This window comes from Raphanus sativus, unplaced genomic scaffold, assembly GCF_000801105.2.
Source record: "Raphanus sativus cultivar WK10039 unplaced genomic scaffold, ASM80110v3 Scaffold1648, whole genome shotgun sequence".
NCBI classification, from domain to species: Eukaryota; Viridiplantae; Streptophyta; class Magnoliopsida; order Brassicales; family Brassicaceae; genus Raphanus; species Raphanus sativus.
Window position 1 is genome coordinate 1 of NW_026616957.1, and position 20,423 is coordinate 20,423.

A 20,423-nucleotide genomic window follows, 5' to 3' on the forward strand; every position below is an offset into this window, starting at 1 on the left:
GTGGCTTATCAATCTGGTTTGGGACGAGATAGATTCATGAAGCATCAGTTTTTTTTATAAAAAATTCTACTACAATGTAGAATCATTTTTTGTTTGAATTAATTTAACATTCTTTCAAAAAAAAAAAATCAAAGTCGACCATAGCACTCATCCATGAACAAAAAAATCCCAAGAGTAAACTTTGAAACTGATAGCTCAAAAAAGGCATATGCAAAACTTATCGAATTCACATCCACAAATCATCATTGTGCACCCTGCAGCTGACAAGAACGCATTTCCAGGCTGACGGTTAGCCGACGGACCATGGCGAGACATAAACTTGGCATTCACGCCATCAGGAACAATCCTCTTCTCTTGGTGAATCCCCTGCAAATTTTACAAACCCAAACATCAACAAGAAGCCTTTTGCAAAGACAACAATTAAATAAGCTAATTAGTGTCAACACGATCATACCATCATTTCTTCAACTTCATGTTCACGATACAGTGAACGAGATAGAAAATGAAATAACATTAAAAAAAAAAAGAAGAAGAAAAAGATGTTAGTCTTTACCTTTCTTCAGTAAACAAATTTTGGTTAGCCATGTAGTTTGCAAGGAAGTTTATAGGAGATTGATTACACATGACAACTCGCTTGTTCTCACATTATGATAAAAAAAAAATTCCGATTAATTTACATCTATAATAAGATAAAATAAAATTTCACCGCGGTGTATTTGAATTTGAATAATTAAGAAACCCGTAAATAAAATAGTTTTTAACTTAAACAAATCGTTATTTATTATCTGGGCCTGTAATTTGAACCGTAGTAATAATACGATAACTAGACCTATTTCGTAACTCACAAGGCCCATACGAGTCTAGGTTAGGCGTTGTCGTCTCCCTCCTCTTATATTATAGGAGAAAACCCCTAAGGAGGGAGAAACTGCGGGGCGGCGAAAATGGTGCAGCGTCTTGTATACAGGTCGCGACACAGCTACGCCACCAAATCGAACCAGCACCGTATCGTCAAGACTCCGGGAAGTAAATTGGTGTTTCAGACCACAAAGAAGAGAGCCAATGGCCCCAAATGCCCTGTTACTGGCAAGCGTATCCATGGAGTAAGTCTTTGATTCTCGTCTGATTTTGGTTTATGCGAGGTTTGATCTTTAGATGAGAGTCTGAGTAATCAATCATGAATCGATCAGATTGAATGTTTTTTTTTTTGAGAATCTTTTTGATTGTTGAAATAGTGTCGTGCTTATTGACGGTCTTGTGCTGGTTAGATGAATCTCCATCAGTACATAACATTAATCATAAGCTAAAGTATTAGTGCCACTTTGTCTTTCAAGTTGTCCCTTGTAATAACATGAGGGGTAACTATCCACCCGTGGCAGAAATTTTTAATTTTTTTTTTTAAATTAGATTTTACTGTGATTTCGTTATGAATGTTCTGATGGTTTTTACATTTTTTTTTAATTTCAGATCCCTCACTTGAGGCCTACGGAATACAAGAGGTCTAGATTATCGAGAAACAGGAGGACTGTGAACCGTGCTTATGGTGGAGTCTTGTCTGCTTTGGCTGTCAGGGAAAGGTTTGTTAGTTGAAGTTATCGGTTTGTATTACGTAACTTGAGAGTTTTTAAACTTAGTGGTGTGTGTGTTTTGGGTTCTTTTCACAGGATCGTACGAGCATTCCTTGTTGAAGAGCAGAAGATCGTGAAGAAAGTTTTGAAACTCCAAAAGGCCAAGGAGAAACTAGCTACCAAGGCTTGAGCGTTTTATGTTTTTTTGATTTTAGCCTTGAAAGGATACATCTTTTTTTACTTTGTCTTTGACAATATGAATTACATATATTTTTACCTGTCCGAGTGTCTTTTACATTTTAGTTTGATGGACGCTTGTTAGTGCGTTGAGCCATCGCTGAATTGAACTCGAACATCACACAGTATAATGATAAACGGGGTTGTAGAGGATAACCAGAATCAGATAGATATCATCTTCATAACGGAGTGATCTTGCTGTTTCCACTTAGTTTCTAAAACTATTGGCACAGGATTATGTTTACTATCCATGGCACCATAAAACCCTTGAAGTAAGGCCAACAATACCTTATATTTATCTGCAACATTGGAAATGGTCGTGAAAGTTCTATTGGATCAGGCTCAAGTTCATCGACGGCCATTCACTCAGTAAAACATCTTGTTGATAAGATTTGAATATATTACCAAAAGTAAATAGTTCATGAAAAATTACGCGCCAACGTTTCTTGTGAATTGCCGAACCATTTTCGTGTACATATATACACTATGTAATTTATAGAGAACTTCTATATGTTCTTCTTCATGTATATGTATCAAGAGTGATGAATTAAGTAACACAAAATGATTTGATTTCTCGGTTTTTCGAATTTATTAATTTGTAATCTCTCTGCAGTGAGTATTTTTCTAGGTAGAGATATTATTTTCAGTAAAAATGTATTTTCACAGTTCGATTCTAGCTTTACAACTGTATTTTCACAGTTCGATTCTAGCTTTACAAAAATGTTGAATGATATTAAAAAGAAAAAATCATAATTTATTTTTAACATATTTTAATAATGCGTATACACATGTATTATGTCATTAATAAATTTCACATATGATAATATAGTGTATCATTGTGGAATATATAAAGGTGATTCGAAATGACTGTTTCGAGATACAATCATCTTCGCTCATTAACAATTTATGCACAATATTTGTAAGGACAATTTCAAAAATACAATTTTCATGATATCACAATTCTACAATTCTATTATACTATTAGTCTAAGGATATTTTCATAAATACCACTTTCATTAGTGACCAAAAGACAAAAACACCTCTTGCCTTATCTCCTCAATCATCGATTATCTCCCTCTTTCTCTCGCGATCGATTTCTCATATTAGTATCTCATTACAAATATGAGAAATTGTCACAAATAACACTTTCCAAATACCTATTTTCACTTTACATCTCTTGTCTTATCTCCTTAATCATTGATTTTCTACATCTTTCTTTCGCGATCGATTTCTTCCTAGCCTTAATTTAATTATACACTTAGTGTCATTTTGAATGTTGTTAACTTCTTCATGTTATTACTACTATATTCCAATTTTTTTACAACACAACAACCACCACAACAACACTTACATAAAAGCACAACTTCTAGGCAACAATATCTTCCCACTTCCCTATGGTTAAGAATTTTGATAACCATGTTGCTCCATTTCCTTCCGCATATGAACAAATGGCATTGTAGCCTATCTAGACGCAGTCCTCAAGCACAGATGCAAACCGGTAGTTACCCGAGATAACAAAGATCGTTGCTGGTACTGGAACCTGGGACAAAACATCCTTGGTGAAAAAGTCTAAAAGAATGTAATCAGCCAGCTCCTTTTCACCTGAAAAAAAGAAAGAAAATAAAAGGTTGTTAGACCTCTTATGAAAAACAGTTTCATACGCTATATATATATATATATCTCAAGCAATTAAATTATGTATTTTGGTGTGATCATTCTGACTTTCTAGCTCTAGAAAAGTTTTGTTCTCGGTGCTTACAACTTTATATCTCTGATCATAATTTATTTTAACATATTTTAATAATGCGTTTACACACGTATTATATCACTAATAAATTTCATATATGATAGTATACATACAAAGCTAAACATAAATGATGAACCAGTCGTTTTAGATTTTGTTTCATTGTGGAATATAAAGGTGATTCGAAATGACTATTTCGAGATACAATCATCTTCGCTCATTTACAACTTTATGCACAATATTTGTAATGAGATACTAAAATCTAATCAACCAATGATGTTACCAATCAATAACAGTCACACTTAAGAGAATGATAAACATAATTCATAAAAACATTGATTTGTGGTTGTTATGATTTTCTTTTCACTAAGGCGTGATTCACAGTCTTAATTTAATTATACACCTAGTGTCATTTTGAATGTTCTTAACTTCTTCATGCTATTATTATATTCCAATTTTTCGCAATATTTAAGTAAAATTATGTATTTTGGTGTGATCATTCTGAATTTCTAGCTCTAGAAAAGTTTTGTTCTCGGTACTTACAGCTTTATATTACTATCAAAGGTTTTGTTTGGGCTTCGTTAATATTTTTAGCTTTATATTACTATCAAAGGTTTTGTTTGGGCTTCGTTAATATTTTAAGGTTTTTCTTTTCTTTTAATTCAGTTTTTTTGTTTATATCCTCCACTCTAGTCAATCTACACTAAACTGAGTGAAATAAAAACACTAAATAAAGCATAATTGATAATGGTTTAATTTCATTGCATCAGCTAATGAAAGATAAACCTACAAGGGGAACAACCTAGCTTGGAAAGCCAAGACAAGAAGACAATTAGGAAAAGACGGAAATCTACTCACATCAATCAAGTTGTGGAGAAACAAGTTGGCAAATCGCCACTACTAGACGACAAAGAGGAATAATAACTCTCCAACAGTGCCATGTTATATTTCACGTCTTGATAACGATGACCATGGTTCTCTTCAATGGGTGAACCAATATCACTAAACCTTAGTGTGCCACAGTGATTATGATGATCTTCGTTGAAGCCACACATGTTCTTTATTTCCACGTTTCCTTCAAGTCCTTTTCCTTGATATTCTTGTGGTAGGCTTACAAGCGCAGGACACTGTTCTTGAGCCAACATCACGCTTAGGTCTATTTGGCTTGTGCATTCTCCCAAGAAGGCAGAATCTGATGATGGCATGTTTAAAAGAAACGAGGGGAGTTCATTAGATGCGGCGAGCCTTGGAAATTGAGGTTGTGTTTCTTGTGTGGCAAGAAGGAGATTAGTGAGGTATTGCTGTTCTAAACATGAAACAGGGTTGAAAACGTTGGTAGTTTTCTCATAGGAAGTAAAATCCAAGTAAGAGAATGGATTTATAGTGGCAACATGAGAAGTTGGACTAGTACTAGTTTTGGGAGTACTCTTCATATGCTCATGGTGAGACTGGAAGTGAGAGCTTGTTTTGAGGATCTTTTCTGAAGAAAAGTGTGATGTGTTTGATAGCTTTTGGTCGGACGACAATGTGTCGATGCTTGTCTCTGATGGTAACGAGGAAACAAATGAGTGAGAGAGAGCTCTTAGGGTCGTTGTGTTTGTCTTTTTGAAGATTCTGCATATAGCCCATGAATCCTGCAGAAATCCACATCATATTGTATTAGTAACATATTAAATAATTTAATCTTATAAAATAATAGTCAAATCATTTCAAAAACATTTGCGGTATGTTATTAGGTTAACTGTTTTTTTCATATATATATATAATTTTTTTTTGTAACAGATGTGTTTTCATATTTATAAGAAAATATACTATACTGCACTTTTAATGTTTGAGTTGAAATTTTAAGAAAATGTTTGGTAAAAACCTCATTGTTATTAAAGGGATTATAGTAGACACGAAAAAAATGAGCTTTACATCAAAGGGAAAAGCTAGAAAAAGAGTGACTCCAGAAAAATATAAAATCCATATATGCACATCTCTCGTATATTAAAACTTTATTTGGTTTCTCAATGGAATACATAAATATATTCCAGTTCAGCTCACTAGCTACTTTTCGAAACAGATACACCAGATTCAAGGAATACTGTATTATTTACACATCGATGTGTAAAAAGTTAACCTCGGTCTTTTAGGTGAGGTTTTTAATTCATGATTTGACATTTTTTTATTTATTTTTATATCTAATCTATTAATTTAGGGATTATCTACTATTTGAAGTTCTCATTTAAATTTTGGACTCTTTCATAGTTGTTACTAGAATATATCATGCCTTCTATACAATGCAATCTACCAACTTAAATTAAACCAAATCTTAACCAACATATATTAGTTAAACCTAACCAGTAACATTTTTATAATATTTTTGGTTAATCTCTTAATATAATTAGATCATATAAAACTGAACCACTCTTAAATCAACGAGTTCCATATCATTCCAGACATAAGAGAAAAAATATCCGACTCATTTACAACGTAAGCATACAAAGACCGTGTATGCTTATACTCATTGATCTTCCAAAAACCAAATAATTGTAGCATAGACCAACATAGGCTCATGTTCGTATCACTAACTTTACTTCCATATATTTACTCTTCACCTACATCATATCACAACATATACACAGTTATGCAAGAACATGATTTTTTTGTTCAAACAACCAAATAATGGTGGCATATGGTCACTAGATTTTTTAAATATGTTTTTTTATATATTAAATTTTACGAGACTATGTCTATAATTTTTTTTTGAAAAAGGCATAACTATGTGTATAAGTTAAAAGGTAAAAGGTGTGAAAAGGCAAATTATTATACTAAAAATGAAAGAAGATTAAATACAAACTAATAACAAGTACAACACAAATTATAACACTATTAAATTCTATATATATTTAATAAAATATTATATATATGTCTAATATGTATATATATAAATGTTACACAAAATATATATAATATTATATACACATATTATATATACCATATATTATTAATTGAAATTTGACAAATCAATTTCCGCCATTTAGGGCGGGTCCTAATCTAGTTTTTCAAATAAGAGTCAGTTCTTATATCTTTTATTTAAGAGATTGGTTCTTAATTTTTCTTAATTAAAATCTAAAAAAATATAAGAATCATCTCTTAACTGAAGTTAAAAACTCTAATTAAGAGACTGTGGCTAATCATGGTCTAATTAAAATTTTCAATCTTAATAATTAAATATAGTACTCTTAGTCGTCCCCATGGCTTTTCAACCATGTTTCTCTTTCCGAATAAATCAAATCTAGACAAAATATTAAGTTAACGTCAGCATGTGCTGATGTGCATATGTATAGATGAAGTTAACGTGAGCTTACGTTTGGAGAGACAGGCGAATCAAAGAACCTCTTAGAAGAAGGAGATGGCTCCGAGAGAGAAGGCATACGAAACTCATGCATCATCCAATCAGTCTTAACTCCTTTTGCAGCTCTTCCTTTGTAGAACACTAATGACTTCTTTAAACCTATGCATTTGTTTCCTTCCGACGAGTATATAGGCCTGTCTGTTCCCGTAGCTTTCCAGAAACCGGCTCCAGTCACTCGATTCGGTCTCGAGCTGTTCCTATACTTCCTGTCCCTCGGACAATAAAAGTACCATTCCTTTTCACCCGTCGCAAACTCTGCGATAGGTTTGAAGATTTGGTTATACATCATTTCCTTATTTGGTTATACGTAATCAAAGAATATGAGATATAATAGTATGAAAAAGAAAATATACTTGGAAGATCCCAGGGGTCATATTTGTAGATATCGAGTTGTCGTATGAGTTCAATGGAGAGAGGATTGTGTTGAACCTTCCGCTTCAAATAGAAGCTTACAAGCTCTTCGTCGGTTGGATGAAACCTAAACCCGGGCAACAATACTTCCTCCATTTTCTGATCACCATCGTTGTTTCTCTCTCCCATTTTTCCTTAAAACCGTAAAAACAAAAGGAGTTAAGGAAATAAATTAAACCCTAACTGAAAAAAGTTAACTCTGGTAGAGAAGTGGAAGTGGAAGTGAAGTGGTTTAGCTTAAGTTGGAATCAATATATGCTACCTTGCGAGGGGTCTGAACCCGAAGGATCAGCCGCCATTTCAGCTGAGTTTTTTATTCAGTTTTTTTTTTCCCTTTTGAATTAAGAGAATTAATCTCCCAAGAAAGTTTGTTTGAAGACTTCTTTGGTTTTACTTCAAGACAGTTTTTTTTTAAAAAAATGGAGCTGAGGGAAAAGGTTATAAACACGAGGACAAGTGCAAGAAAAGTAAAATGAAACGTAATATACGTATACACAATCCGTATTCCTTACATATTACTTCCTCCGTTTCAGAATGATCCATGTTTTTTAAAAAAAAAAATGTTTCTAAATGATCCATATTATACATTTTCAATATAAATAATAATGATAAATTATAAACTTCAATGACATTCATTGTTTTATTGGATTTTGATTGGATAAAAATCGTGAAAAATCGTGAAAAATAGCAAAACATAAAAAACAATACATTTATTATCAAAATTTACATGTTTTTTAATAAATATGAAAACTCTAGAATATACAACATTTTGAAACGGAGTGAGTACGCATTATGTAATATTCTATCTGTTTCAGAAAGATGTATGTTCTAGAAAATATTTTTGTTTCAAAAAGATTTATATTTCATATTTTCAATATATTTTTTGTCAAATAATAATGTAAATTTGTATTTTCAAAAATATTAATTGTATTTTTTGAAATTTTATTGGTTTAAAAATATAGAAAATATAAATTTAAGGGCAAGTGAAGCATTTTCATTACTTCAAGAATGATCAGCATCTCACGTACGCATATACACACACGTACATGTAACGTAGTTACGTAGATACACATTGATGGACCACGAAGTTAGGAAGTTCATGAAATTTTCGTCACCCCGTATGTATACTTGTGTGTTTTTGAATGTATGTAATGTAATGTAACAGTCCTAGTTACGAATTAAGTTGAGAAATTATTAAAGACCAATTAAGAACCGCTTTAATATTGTCGCTTAGGTTTGAAGTCTTCTAATTAATAAAAGGAAACAAGGGACGATCGAGGCCAGCTGCCACTACAAAAAGATTCGAAATTAAATGTAATCGTACTCATAAAAATATTACTAATCAATTGCCTTCAGGTTTCTAATTAAGATTAAACTAGGAAATTTTTAAAAAATAAACTCATCACAGTTTCTATTCCATTCCTCATCACAGTTTCTATTCCCACTGACCAATGTCAGAAGATTACAAATATAAGCTTTTAGTTGAACTTAAAAAGATAGCTCAATGGGCTTAAGTGGCCAACGGGGTCGATGACATTAAGTCCTTTTTTTGTAACACTTGCCGATGACATTGTGTAATTACCTTTTCACCCTTTCATTCGATTTGACTAAATGTCTGAAAGATTCTGGTTGGCTTTGACCTTTCTAGTAACTTCGCGTTTAAGATTTTGAGATTTTCCAACCGACAACTCTTATTTATGTTTTGACTCATATCCTCTTTTTTTTTTGAACTTTAACTCATATCCTCTTGTGGTGAGAGACTATGATATTAGTAGTTGAAGGGGTTCGACTTTTACGTATATTTTTCATTCAAGAATCTAACTTCTCTTTTTCTTTTCTTTTCTTTTTCACTCAAGAATCTAACTTCGCAGAGTTCATTCTCATAATATTAATTGCATATATTATTTAGTCAATTTTTTTTGCATATATTAAGAGATTATATGATATTTCTATGTTCACAAGACTAATTAGCTGGACGCAGAATACCATCCCGTTTGCAACTAAAAATATACTCCCTCTGTCTCACGATGTTTTACATTATTTCACATAGATTAAGAAAACACATATTCTTATGTAGTTTATCTTGGTAACATAAAAATACATTAAATAAAACTAGTTTAACCAATAATAAAAAAGTACAGTATTTTATAATTGATCATAAAATTCAAATCATATTAAATTCTACCTAGATTAGTGAAAACATCACTTAAAATGAGAAAAAATAAAAATCCTAAAATATCACTTAGGGGGGTGTATTCAACTGAGAGTTTTAGGTGATTTGCATTAAAATGACAAATCCACTGTTATTCAAACATGAATTTTAAAAATTCATTTAAAATCCACTGTTATTGAACTTGACATTTCGTAAAGTACTCTGAAATCCACTGTTATTGAAAATATTTTAAGTTGTGAGATTTTAAAGTTTTGAGGTGATTTTAGGGTGTTTGGGTGAAGTTTCTTAGTTAAAAAAAATAAAACTCAAATCCCATTGTTTTAGGTGATATTCTAGAGTAGTTTAACAAAAATCACCTAAATCTCTACAACTTATTAAAATCATCTAAAACTCCATTAAAAATCAAATCACATCAAATGCTAAATTGAATACATCCCTCTTAAAGTGGGACGGAGGGAGTATGTTTCAGCTAAAAATATATATCAAGGATTAACAAACTAAGAATGCTCTCACATTAGAATTATTCAGAAGAAAAAGATCAAATACATTGGTTAATTCATTAACCTGTAAATTAATGTTTTTCTTTTGATTCTATTTTGACAAATACCTTTTCATAAGCAAGTTATCTTTTGGGTAAAGTTTCAACTGAATCTAAACTACAACTGTGTGTCATCCTGTAATATGGATAGCTCCGACATATGTAATCTAAACTACATACTTATCGTCTTACTCCAAGTCTCCAATAGCTTCTAGTGGACGGAGACTACAGTGACTTTCATGAAGCGCAAAGAATAACATTTAATTTATTTATTTATATGATTTGCTCACTATATAAGATATTGTGTACTTATTTTTTGATAAATGGATATTGTGTACTTATGGAGTAAAAACACTGTCACTTTAAGTCCCTATTGTTGATCAAAAAAAAATGTTCCTATTTTGACATATACCTTTTCAAGACGTTTCACAAAACTGTGAATAATTTAACGAAATTCGTTTTTTTTTCTTGAACTAGATTTCATGAAACCAGTTTACACTAATCCCAAATCTTACATCTACTACAATTGGCAGTAAGATGTAAGTGTGTAACTATCCCTCTCTACATCCACTCATTGGACAAAATTTATACCTAAAAACTACACAATCAACTTCTTTTTTACTATATAGTTTGCTGCAAGCAGCAATCCTTTTTAGTAAATTAAAATTGCTACAAGAAGTGAATTCAAATAGGATTTAAATTAATGTGGTTAATGTAAACACACGCGTTAAGTCTGTACATATATATATATATATGCGTATGCTCCTCCATATAAATGTGTCTTCAAGAAACGATAAGCTTCTCCAAAGTTCGAAGTGGAAACTAAAATCGGAAAGGACTTACAGGAGTAATTAATCTTTCTGAAGTACTATAGTAAATGCAGAATACTATAGGTTATAATATTGCCGGGTACACGGTTAATTAAACCGGTAACATTAACTAGATGTGTGTAGCATTTATATAGCAAAAGTCAAATTCACTCGAATTTCTTGTGGGTTTTTGAAATACCGGATACCGAAGTATAGAATTTCTCAACGTTTTCTTGCTTTTGGTAAAATTCAAATCTTGATTTATTTAATCAATTCTTGTGTATGTACAAGTACCGTTAATTAACTGATCCATTTATTTTTTTCCTACACCGTCAAATAGTCATTTATCGGTTTCCGGAAGTCTGGTCATATAATTTATTGGGAAATTGCCACTAATACCACTTTCAAGGTACCACTTTTCATGTTTACACTAACCAACTTTACCCTTAAAAATTTAATAGGTAAAATACTATTATACCCCTAATTGATCAAACATAAACATAGTGTCTTTCTCCCACGATTTCTTCTAATTCCAGATTCACCAATAACAATCTATCAAATTATCTTCGGTGATCAAATCCGGCGAGATTCAACGATTCCGACGAGTTCTCCAGCGAGATTCGACGACGCCGACGAGTTTTCCGGCGAGATTTGATGACGCCAACGTCCGGTAAGATTTGACGAAGACTTCAATCTCAAACGGACATAACAAGACGATCTCTTACCACGAACGCGTAACAAAGGTGAGAGGATAATATATGGTGATTTCGTCACTTTCTGTAATTTTAACTTGATTTCTAATAATCGATTAGTTTCTTGGAAGGAAGACGAAGCTTTTCTCGTGAGGTTTTAAAAATCTCAAATTTATAAAACCTTATAAATATTATCGATGAGGAACATAGTGTTATGTATTATCGTCTTTTGATGTATCTTGTTGATCCTTCAAGCTTTGAGTATTTTTGTGTTGAATATATTTTTACTCATACTAACTTATATTTCTTTTTTCTCCAAATCTTTGTTCCGCGATCAAATTGGGAGTTGCTCCAAACGAAATCACCACTCAACTTGCTATCTCTGGCGAACTTGGCGAGATGTAGACGCGATCCGGCGAACAGAGGAAGAAGATTAGTGAAGGTGTCGAGATAATTTGAGAATGAAGCATCGAAGAACGTGATTTCTCTCTTCTACTTTTATTTTTCAGAAAATGATTTGTTTAATTAATTTCAGGTTGAAAATTTCCAAACATGATCTGTTTATGTGATGTTGACGAAAGTGTTGATATTGAAATTGAAATTTTACTCTGTGATATTTATAAATCCTTATAAATTTCATATTATAGAAAAACATACTATTTCTATAAGTTTTGATGTTTGAATATATATTGGGATATAATTTATTGGGATTTCACTGTTGATAAAGAAAGAGAAGGTTCAATTAGTGTTATTCCTAAAGATATATCTTACAAAGAGTTGATTAGGGTAGTTCTAAAAGAGGTACCAAATTTTATTTTGGAGCCAAGCCATAGACGAAGTGGATTTTGTGTTTCTTAGAAGTGGTAGCTCACAGATTCTATTCACTGAATCAAGTATTTCTCAGGAACTTGTGTTTGGATTTCTTCAAAAGTAGAGCATACATTCATTTTAGATGTGGAAGAGTTGATTCAAAAGTCACTTGAAGTTGCTGGCTTTGTTGCACACCAACTGTTTGAGCAAATGATTTTAAGAGGAATGAGAGAACAGCAACACAAGGTCCTGAGTAAATTACAAAAAACATAGCGATTCAAATATAAACCCAATAAAGAAAAGCATAATTTCAGAGACAAGGTTTTTACAGAGAAGGAAAAGCTTCAGGTGGTTGTTTGTGACGACATCAATAATAGTTTTGGATGGGATAACTTTTTTGGTGATGATGAAGAGATGCTAAGTGTTTATGCTACTGACGTTGAAGAGCTTGTGCTCCTGAAATTTTCCAAAACATGAAGGTTTAAGTTTAGAATTAGCTCGAGTACTATGGAGAGCTGACAATTATTTCTTAAAAATGATTTATAAGCCTCTATAAAACGTTATAAGACTTCATAAAATAATCACCTTTTGATATTCTACAAATCTTTATAAATGAATTTATAAATCCTTATAAATGAATTTATAAATCCTTATAAATAACTTTAAATATTCTTATAAATCTAAAGAACACGTGTATGCTTTGTAAAGAGATGATGATACGTGGCAGATTCTGAGGCACATGAGGACAGCAAGTAAGGCTCCACCGCTTCAGAAATTTCACATAACCTTATAAATTGTTTAATAATCCTTTATAAGGGTGTATAAAATTTATAAATTATTTTTATAAATTATTAATAAATTATTATACAAACCATTATAAATTGTTTTATAAGGCTTTCTAAATGGTTATAGACTCTTTTAGTTGGTTTATAAACCTATACAATTCTTAAATACCCAAAATACCCATTATAAATTGAATATAAGATTTGATAAAGTTTTTATAAACTCTTATTAATAGTATACATACCCCTTATAAATTAGTTATAAACTTTCAAAACTTTTTTATAAACATTTATAAGTGGTTTATGGATTTTATAACTTGTTTTATATGCATTTATTAATGATTTATATACTTTTACAAATAATTTTACAAACCCTTATAAGTTTTTGTAAAGAGATAATGATACGTGGCAGATTTTGAGGCACATGTTGACAGCAAGCAAGGTTCCACCGCTTTAGAAATTTTACATACCCTTATAAAATTTATAAATGTTTTATAAATGGTTTTATAAGCCCTTATAAATAGTTATATAAATATTTATATATATATATATAAACTATTGATAAAGGTTTATAAATGATTCTAAATCTTCATAAATGGTTTATAAACATTTATAAATTATTTATAATCTTATAAAGCCTTATAGGCTGATTTTATAAACTCTTATAAATGAACTATACTTTAATAATATATTTAGAAAGCCTTTATAAGGCTTTGTAAAGAAATTATGATACGTAGCAGATTCTGAGGTACATGTGGACAGCAATCAAGGCTCCACCGATTCAAAAATTTTAAATACCCTTATAAATCATTTTATAATCTTTTATAATGGTGTATAAACTTTATAAATTATTTTTAAAAATACGTATACATTATTTACATACCCTTATAAATTATTATACAAACCATTATAAATTATTTTATAAGACTTTCTAACTGGTTATTTTAGTTGATTTATAAACCTTATAAATCATTTTATAATCTTTTATAATGGCGTATAAGACTATTTTAGTTGATTTATAAACCTATACAACACTTATAGTACCTCTTATAAACCTATACAACTCTTATACATTAGACAGAGAGCGTGACATATGTATTGTGAAACTAACTGTAAACGAGTTTGATTTCAAGTAAAAGTAGCTTAGAACTGCACATATGATCTCTTGGGTAATTTAAATTTAAAAGAAACAACTAAATGATTTATAAAACCTTATATGTCATTTATCCGGATTCATTAACCAATTTATAAGAGTTTATAACTTAGTTTATAAAGATTTATAAATTAGCTATAAAAATTATAAATACTTATAAATTATCGAAACAACTATCATCCAGGTGAAGTTTCAGAGACTCTATTACAACAACACGTGGGACGTTTGCTTCTTTGCTATCCCCAAGGCATGGGTTCCAGCTATCAAATCTGGTTTTGGATGAAGGTGAAGCCTGAAGACAAGAATTGGTTCTTGCTCTGCCGGAGAGTGTGATATACATAGAAGATATGCATCTCAAGATTTCTTCAGAGAACCTACTCAGGTTTTCCATGTCATCTACGATGAGAGATAAGCCTAAAAGATCTCCAAGGGTAGTGTGATGAATAGTTTTATAAATAGTTTTATAAATATTTTAAGTGTTTTATAAACTGTATAGTTGACTTTATAAAAATTCATAAATGGTTCGTAAAGAGTATTATAAGATCTTATAAATGGTTGATATACAAAATTGTTTTAAGTATCCATATGATTAGTTTTATAAACCTTTATAAACACACACGAGTATTGTTATCAGCCATTATAAATTTTCTCTTTGCAAGCACAAATAATCTATCGAAGATACATAGATATATTGAAAGACATAGATATATTGAAAGACGGATCTGACCAAATAGCGTTGGCAAGGGTGATGAGGATTTTGGCAAAGGTGATGAGGACCGTGAGAACACCAAACTCAGCATCCCAAGCGATGTCATGGCTCAATAGTGGGACTCCATGAGCAAAAACGTAAGCACAGTTGACAGCTCCCATGAAGATACGGCAGCTCTCATCATGCTCATACACCTCCTTGTTCTCAGCGTAGAACTTGACTTCATTCTGATTAGGCATCACCAGTATATCAACACCACAAACACCTGGCAAGTTGAATGAAATGCAAACACTTCCATCACCTTTTCGTGTGTACTATCGTCTAAACGCTTACGACCTTTCACCACAAATGGATGGTCCTTCATCCATATTGTATCTCCTAGATTTATATATAAACAAACTAAGCATTTAATGGATCCTAATACAAAAAAGGTGTGATCTTTTTGAGTGAGAGGAAGGATTCGAACATGTGTTAGGAGGGAGAAAGCGAGTACACTTGTTGTCGATACAATCTTCCTCAAGACTCCATCTTTAATCTTCGCATCCATCTCCTCCTCTTCTTCTTCTTCTTCTTCTTCTTTCTCTGCGAGATCTCTCCCTTTCTCTCTCTCCAATACGAAATTAAACAGAGACCAGTACGGAGCAAGCAGAGCGTTACGAGGAGACAGTACAGTTCATAGAGCAATTCGTCACAGACGCCATTCCAAAAGAGGAGCATACGGTGGAAGATCGAAACCGCCGCCGTACAAGAACGTGATAGGATTTCGCCGCCGGAGAGTCGATCAACGGAGAGAGAGACGATGGATCCAGCGGAGAGAGAGAGACGAATTGGAGATGTAAGGTTAGTTTTGTCTTTTACACATTAATAAAAAGTGTATTTGTGAAAATGTCCCTCTATTGGTGGTATTATTGAATTGTGGTACCACACAAAGTGTAGTTATGAAATTTCCCCTTTATTAGCTGCTAATTGACAAGGCAAATAGAATTTATATGAAATTGATGTTGATTACCTAGAACGGCACATATTTATAAATATCACTACCAGTAAAGTGGTGATTAGTAAAAAAAAAGTGGTGATTACTAACAGAAGGGAAAAAATACTAAACGAAGACTTCACAAATATGAGAATGAGTTTGATTTATGGAGATATAACGTAGATATGATATTTTCTGTTCTGTCACTACTAGCTGTATTTGTCACTAAATGAAACATATATTCGCTTTTTCGGAATCATAGATGAAATAACTACATAGTCGATCCATATGAAGCTAAATATTTTGTATTGTTGTACATAGGCTTACAATCTTTTCCATTAAACTAATAAATTCAAGTCTTTAGTTTTATTTGTCGAATTTTATAGGTATCTTTTCTTAAATCATTTAACTTTATGAATATTTTGTAAGACCTAATCCAACTATTCAAACATGTTACTGACTAAGCGCATCACAGTTATTTTGGAACGTCAGACGCATTTTGTGAAGTGTCTCATACTGGACTGTTTACATTCAAAGTTTTTTTTTTTGGCTAAATTTTGGTGCACTGTTTACATTCAAAGTTTCAAAACGAATAGTACTAGATCGACAAACATATCTACATCTTACGCATAAAAAATACGTTTAGGAGTTCCAACAATGTGTTTTGACCTCAACAAACTAGGGCATCATCAAGGCAAAATATAAAAATAATAACTTGTGAAAAAACTGGAAAAAAGTAGAATGTAGCTCGATGGTCCTGCTTCACCTGAGTTTAATTTTCGGTACCGACTCCAAAACCAGATCGCCCTATAGGCACAAGTCTAAATTCATAGGTAGGCTATATACGTCAACCCCAATGAAATTCCAAAAAGCCAAGTTTCCTCGGTTTATTACCCATTTTGTCTCTCTTTTAGGTTTGACTCTTTTTGGTTTTTACTTCCCAAGCGTGTGCACTTGTTATTAGAGATATTTTTCTCTTGAACTTTTAACGAAAATGTATATTTAGTTTGTGACAAAAAGTATATTTAGTTATTTATATTAGAAAATATATTAGTCAAAACTTCAAAGTCTTCAAGCCCAAACATCCATACATCTGTCTTCGTGAACATAATTAAAACTCTTTTTTTTATAACTCAGGATCCGACCACTAAGCGTGATCGACTAGTCTACCGGGCTTATGTCTATGCCATTACAGGAATTTTTAAGCCTCTATTTAAGGGCTCCTGGTTATGTAAAATGGTCTGGAAAGCGAGAGAAATCCATGTAAATTTTCTCGTGGCCAACGCGAATCGAACCCAGGGCGGACACTCCAGCCGGAGTTCCTTTACCACTAGATCAACACGCGTTGGTTATAATTAAAACTCTTCACCACAGTTAATTAATCATGTCTCTCGCCTTCTAATTATTTGACCAAACTCGCTAATTTCGGTGTTATCACGTAATGTTTCTATCATTTTTGTCTAACGAGGGTCAAGCACGGATGAGCAAATGAGAGAAATAGTATGCCATCATATGTAGTCTGAGTTTTTTAGACTATCCACTTGAACAATATTACATCTTTTTTGTCAACAAACAGTATTACTTATTGTTGTCTATCCTATCTTGGCTTATAAAGTGTCAGTTTTAGGTACTTAGTTAAAGGAAAAAGTTATTGTATATGTGATATGTTTCTTCATTCAGAAAAGTATGGTTCCGCACTTCCCCTATGTTTCATCTAACGCCTTTTTAAGACGTTCGGATGTGTGCCACACTTTTCACGATAAAATCATGTTTCAATCTCTTGGGCCAGAAGTTGTGAGTTCATGCCCGAAAGAAAGTAAGTTATGAGTTCTTCTAAAGACTTGTACTGGGCCTTCACTATGTTTATTCAGCAACATGGGCCCAGCCTTGTTAGTTTCGTAAGTTTTTATTGTTGGTAATTTCGCAGACTGGTTTCTAAATATAATTTTAGTTTAGAGTAATGTTTCTAAACTGGAATCGGAAACTCCTTTGAGATATAATTCATATTAGATTTTGACCCGCGCCTCGAAAGCGCGGGTATTATTTTTCACTTTTATAAAAAATATTATTTGTTTGTAATTATTGAATGTATTTATCTTAGTAAAACTTTCTTTATAATAAATTCGACATATTAGAGTGTTTCTGGTAAACTATGTGTTTTTCTGATTTTATTTTATTCCCTCTTTAATCAATATATTTATTTGGCTTGTTGTTAAAATAAATCATTTTAGAACATAACTGTATAATATTTTTACAGTGATATTTTGTTTAAAAAATGTGACATATTTCTATATTAATTAAATATCTACATTGTAATTTTTATACAAATCAACATATTTGTCTAGTTTGTTGTTAAAGAAATAATTTTGAATTCAAATGTACAATACTTTTTTTTTCAGTTCTTATAATTTTTTAAAATAAATTTCTTTCAATATAAGCTATATCAAAATTTAGTCAACTAAAAAATCTATAAACAATTATTTACATAGAAATATAACATATTTATATATTAATTCAGTTTATATTTTGACGTGCACGCCTGCACGAGTTTGTATATTTTAGTATATAAATTATTTATTACTGCTATATTTAAAATGAAAGTTTATTGATATATTTTTAGGTTGCTACAAACCAACCCGGACCGAAAATAATCTAACTCGAACCTCCTACGACATTTATAATATTCGAATGATATTTATTTAGTTTAAAAATCTAGGAGAAAAATATTGTTTATCACGAAAATATATATGATCAATTAGTGGTTTCATAAAATGTAGAAAGTTTAAATGGATTTCCTGATTTTATTTGGATAGAGATATTTTTTTAATAAAAATACAATCCAAGTTTCCAAACAATTTTTTTAACTACAATCCAAATTTCCAAACAAACTTATTCTTTATAAATGATATCCAAGTAACCAAACACTTTTATTTTGTACTTGAGTTTTAATAATATAGATGTTTCGACCGGTTCCAACCATATTCGATGATGTTTCTAAAAGTAATAGCATTGGTTGATTTGATTTTTCTACTTTATTAATTTGGTTGAAACCTTGTTCTCTCTTTTTAATTTAAATTATTTATTAATTTTAATGCAAAACATTATCCACAAAATCTTATTGAGACTGCTGTAACAACACCAGTGTATACTGTGGTTGAGTTTTCACTTTTCAGATTTGGATTGAGCATTTTTGAATCTAGATTGGGTGTGGATCTTACTTAAATCGCTAATAGTACTAACAAGCATAATCTATATTTGAAAAACTGAACTATTGATGATAAGTATGTTTCTGACAAAGGAGTGTGAGGCATGATGGGTGACCTACACCGACTATTTTTATTGTCTTTCCAATCATTATTTTAGTTTCAGAATCCCACAAGTTTTTGTCTCGTGAAAATGAGCACTCAACCACCAATACACACTAACTCGATGTCGGTACTCTCGAAAGAAGATATAGTGGGTCTCTAATCTAACTTGAGACTAGTAGTAGTATTTTTCACTAGAAGTCAAACACGATTTGATTATTGAATAGAAGCAACAAACATGAATAAATGTCGTATTTAATACATTTAGATGCACGTATCACATTTTCATTTTCTGGATTCTAAGAAAAAACTTGCACTAATGTCTGGATTCTAGCTATTCACGCTATAGTGGATCGATGTTGTTGCCAAAGACATTTTAGTGTTATATATATGGAGACAAAATCCATAGGTAACTGCTAGCGTTCGTCACGAGTCGTGCTGGTGAGGTTTATGCTGTTGGGTCTACTGTCAACTAGCCAGTCTCACCCTCACATCAAGGTAAACTCATGATAGTTGCCGAAGACGTAATAGTTACAATACACGTTTTTTTCTTCTTTTGAATAACAACCAAAAATAACTGTTTGTTCATTTGATTAGGTTAATGACGAAAGTTATTTTGTTTGAATAATCGGAGTAACCACAATACTCATCCGCATACTACATAGGACTTTTAATTCGGATGATCTAAATGAATATAGGCATCTGATTATCATTAGTTACTAAGGGTCTCACTGGTGTAACCGCAGCGGTTGCAGTTGCGGTTGCGGTTGCGGGAGTTTGCGGGTGCGGGTGGTTGCGGTTTTAAGCGTTTTCTAGAGATTTGTACGACTGGTACAACTGTTAGAAATTGTTGCGTTTACGGGACTTTTATGACTGGTAAACTACCAAACACAACATCTGTTAAATAATAATTTAACAATATTTACATTTATGTAATTATAAAAATATTAAAAATCATAATAATATGATAAACATAAAATTTATATTTATGAAATCATATTATTCAATTTTAAAAATTTATAGAAAATATTTTAGTTTTGAATTTTTATAATATAAATTGAAATATAATATGAATACATTTTACAATTTCTATTATTTCAATTGAAAATTTTTATTGGATAT

At 31.6% G+C, this 20,423-nt stretch overlaps 2 protein-coding genes and 1 long non-coding RNA gene across 3 annotated transcripts; 1 reads left to right on the top strand and 2 right to left on the bottom strand.

Moving 5' to 3' along the window:
* Nucleotides 1-31: 31 nt before the first annotated feature.
* LOC130504543 (uncharacterized) lies at nt 32-835 on the bottom strand. Its single transcript, XR_008941321.1, has 2 exons — nt 554-835; nt 32-366 (listed from the first exon to the last, which is right to left on the bottom strand). It is a non-coding gene; the product is annotated as an uncharacterized LOC130504543 (long non-coding RNA).
* Nucleotides 836-869: 34 nt separating this feature from the next.
* On the top strand, nt 870-1,843 carry LOC130504542 (60S ribosomal protein L34-1-like). The gene is made up of 3 exons (XM_056999159.1): nt 870-1,100; nt 1,465-1,574; nt 1,662-1,843. The coding sequence occupies exons 1-3, from the start codon at nt 942-944 to the stop codon at nt 1,753-1,755; spliced, it is 363 nt and encodes a 120-aa protein (XP_056855139.1). The 5' UTR covers nt 870-941; the 3' UTR covers nt 1,756-1,843.
* Nucleotides 1,844-4,409: 2,566 nt separating this feature from the next.
* LOC108833456 (protein FEZ) lies at nt 4,410-7,486 on the bottom strand. Its single transcript, XM_056999160.1, has 3 exons — nt 7,300-7,486; nt 6,900-7,201; nt 4,410-5,180 (listed from the first exon to the last, which is right to left on the bottom strand). The coding sequence occupies exons 1-3, from the start codon at nt 7,484-7,486 to the stop codon at nt 4,410-4,412; spliced, it is 1,260 nt and encodes a 419-aa protein (XP_056855140.1).
* Between the last annotated feature and the right edge of the window lie 12,937 nt (nt 7,487-20,423).

Bases quoted from the DNA above. Each gene is read 5' to 3' on its own strand.
- LOC130504542 (XM_056999159.1), top strand. From the start codon at position 942: ATGGTGCAGCGTCTTGTATACAGGTCGCGACACAGCTACGCCACCAAA. The intron at 1,101-1,464 runs GTAAGTCTTTGA...TTTTAATTTCAG, and splicing joins CTGGCAAGCGTATCCATGGA to ATCCCTCACTTGAGGCCTAC. The intron at 1,575-1,661 runs GTTTGTTAGTTG...TTCTTTTCACAG, and splicing joins GCTTTGGCTGTCAGGGAAAG to GATCGTACGAGCATTCCTTG.
- LOC108833456 (XM_056999160.1), bottom strand. From the start codon at position 7,486: ATGGGAGAGAGAAACAACGATGGTGATCAGAAAATGGAGGAAGTATTG. The intron at 7,202-7,299 runs GTATATTTTCTT...AACCTATCGCAG, and splicing joins TGACCCCTGGGATCTTCCAA to AGTTTGCGACGGGTGAAAAG. The intron at 5,181-6,899 runs GTAAGCTCACGT...GGATTTCTGCAG, and splicing joins ATTCGCCTGTCTCTCCAAAC to GATTCATGGGCTATATGCAG.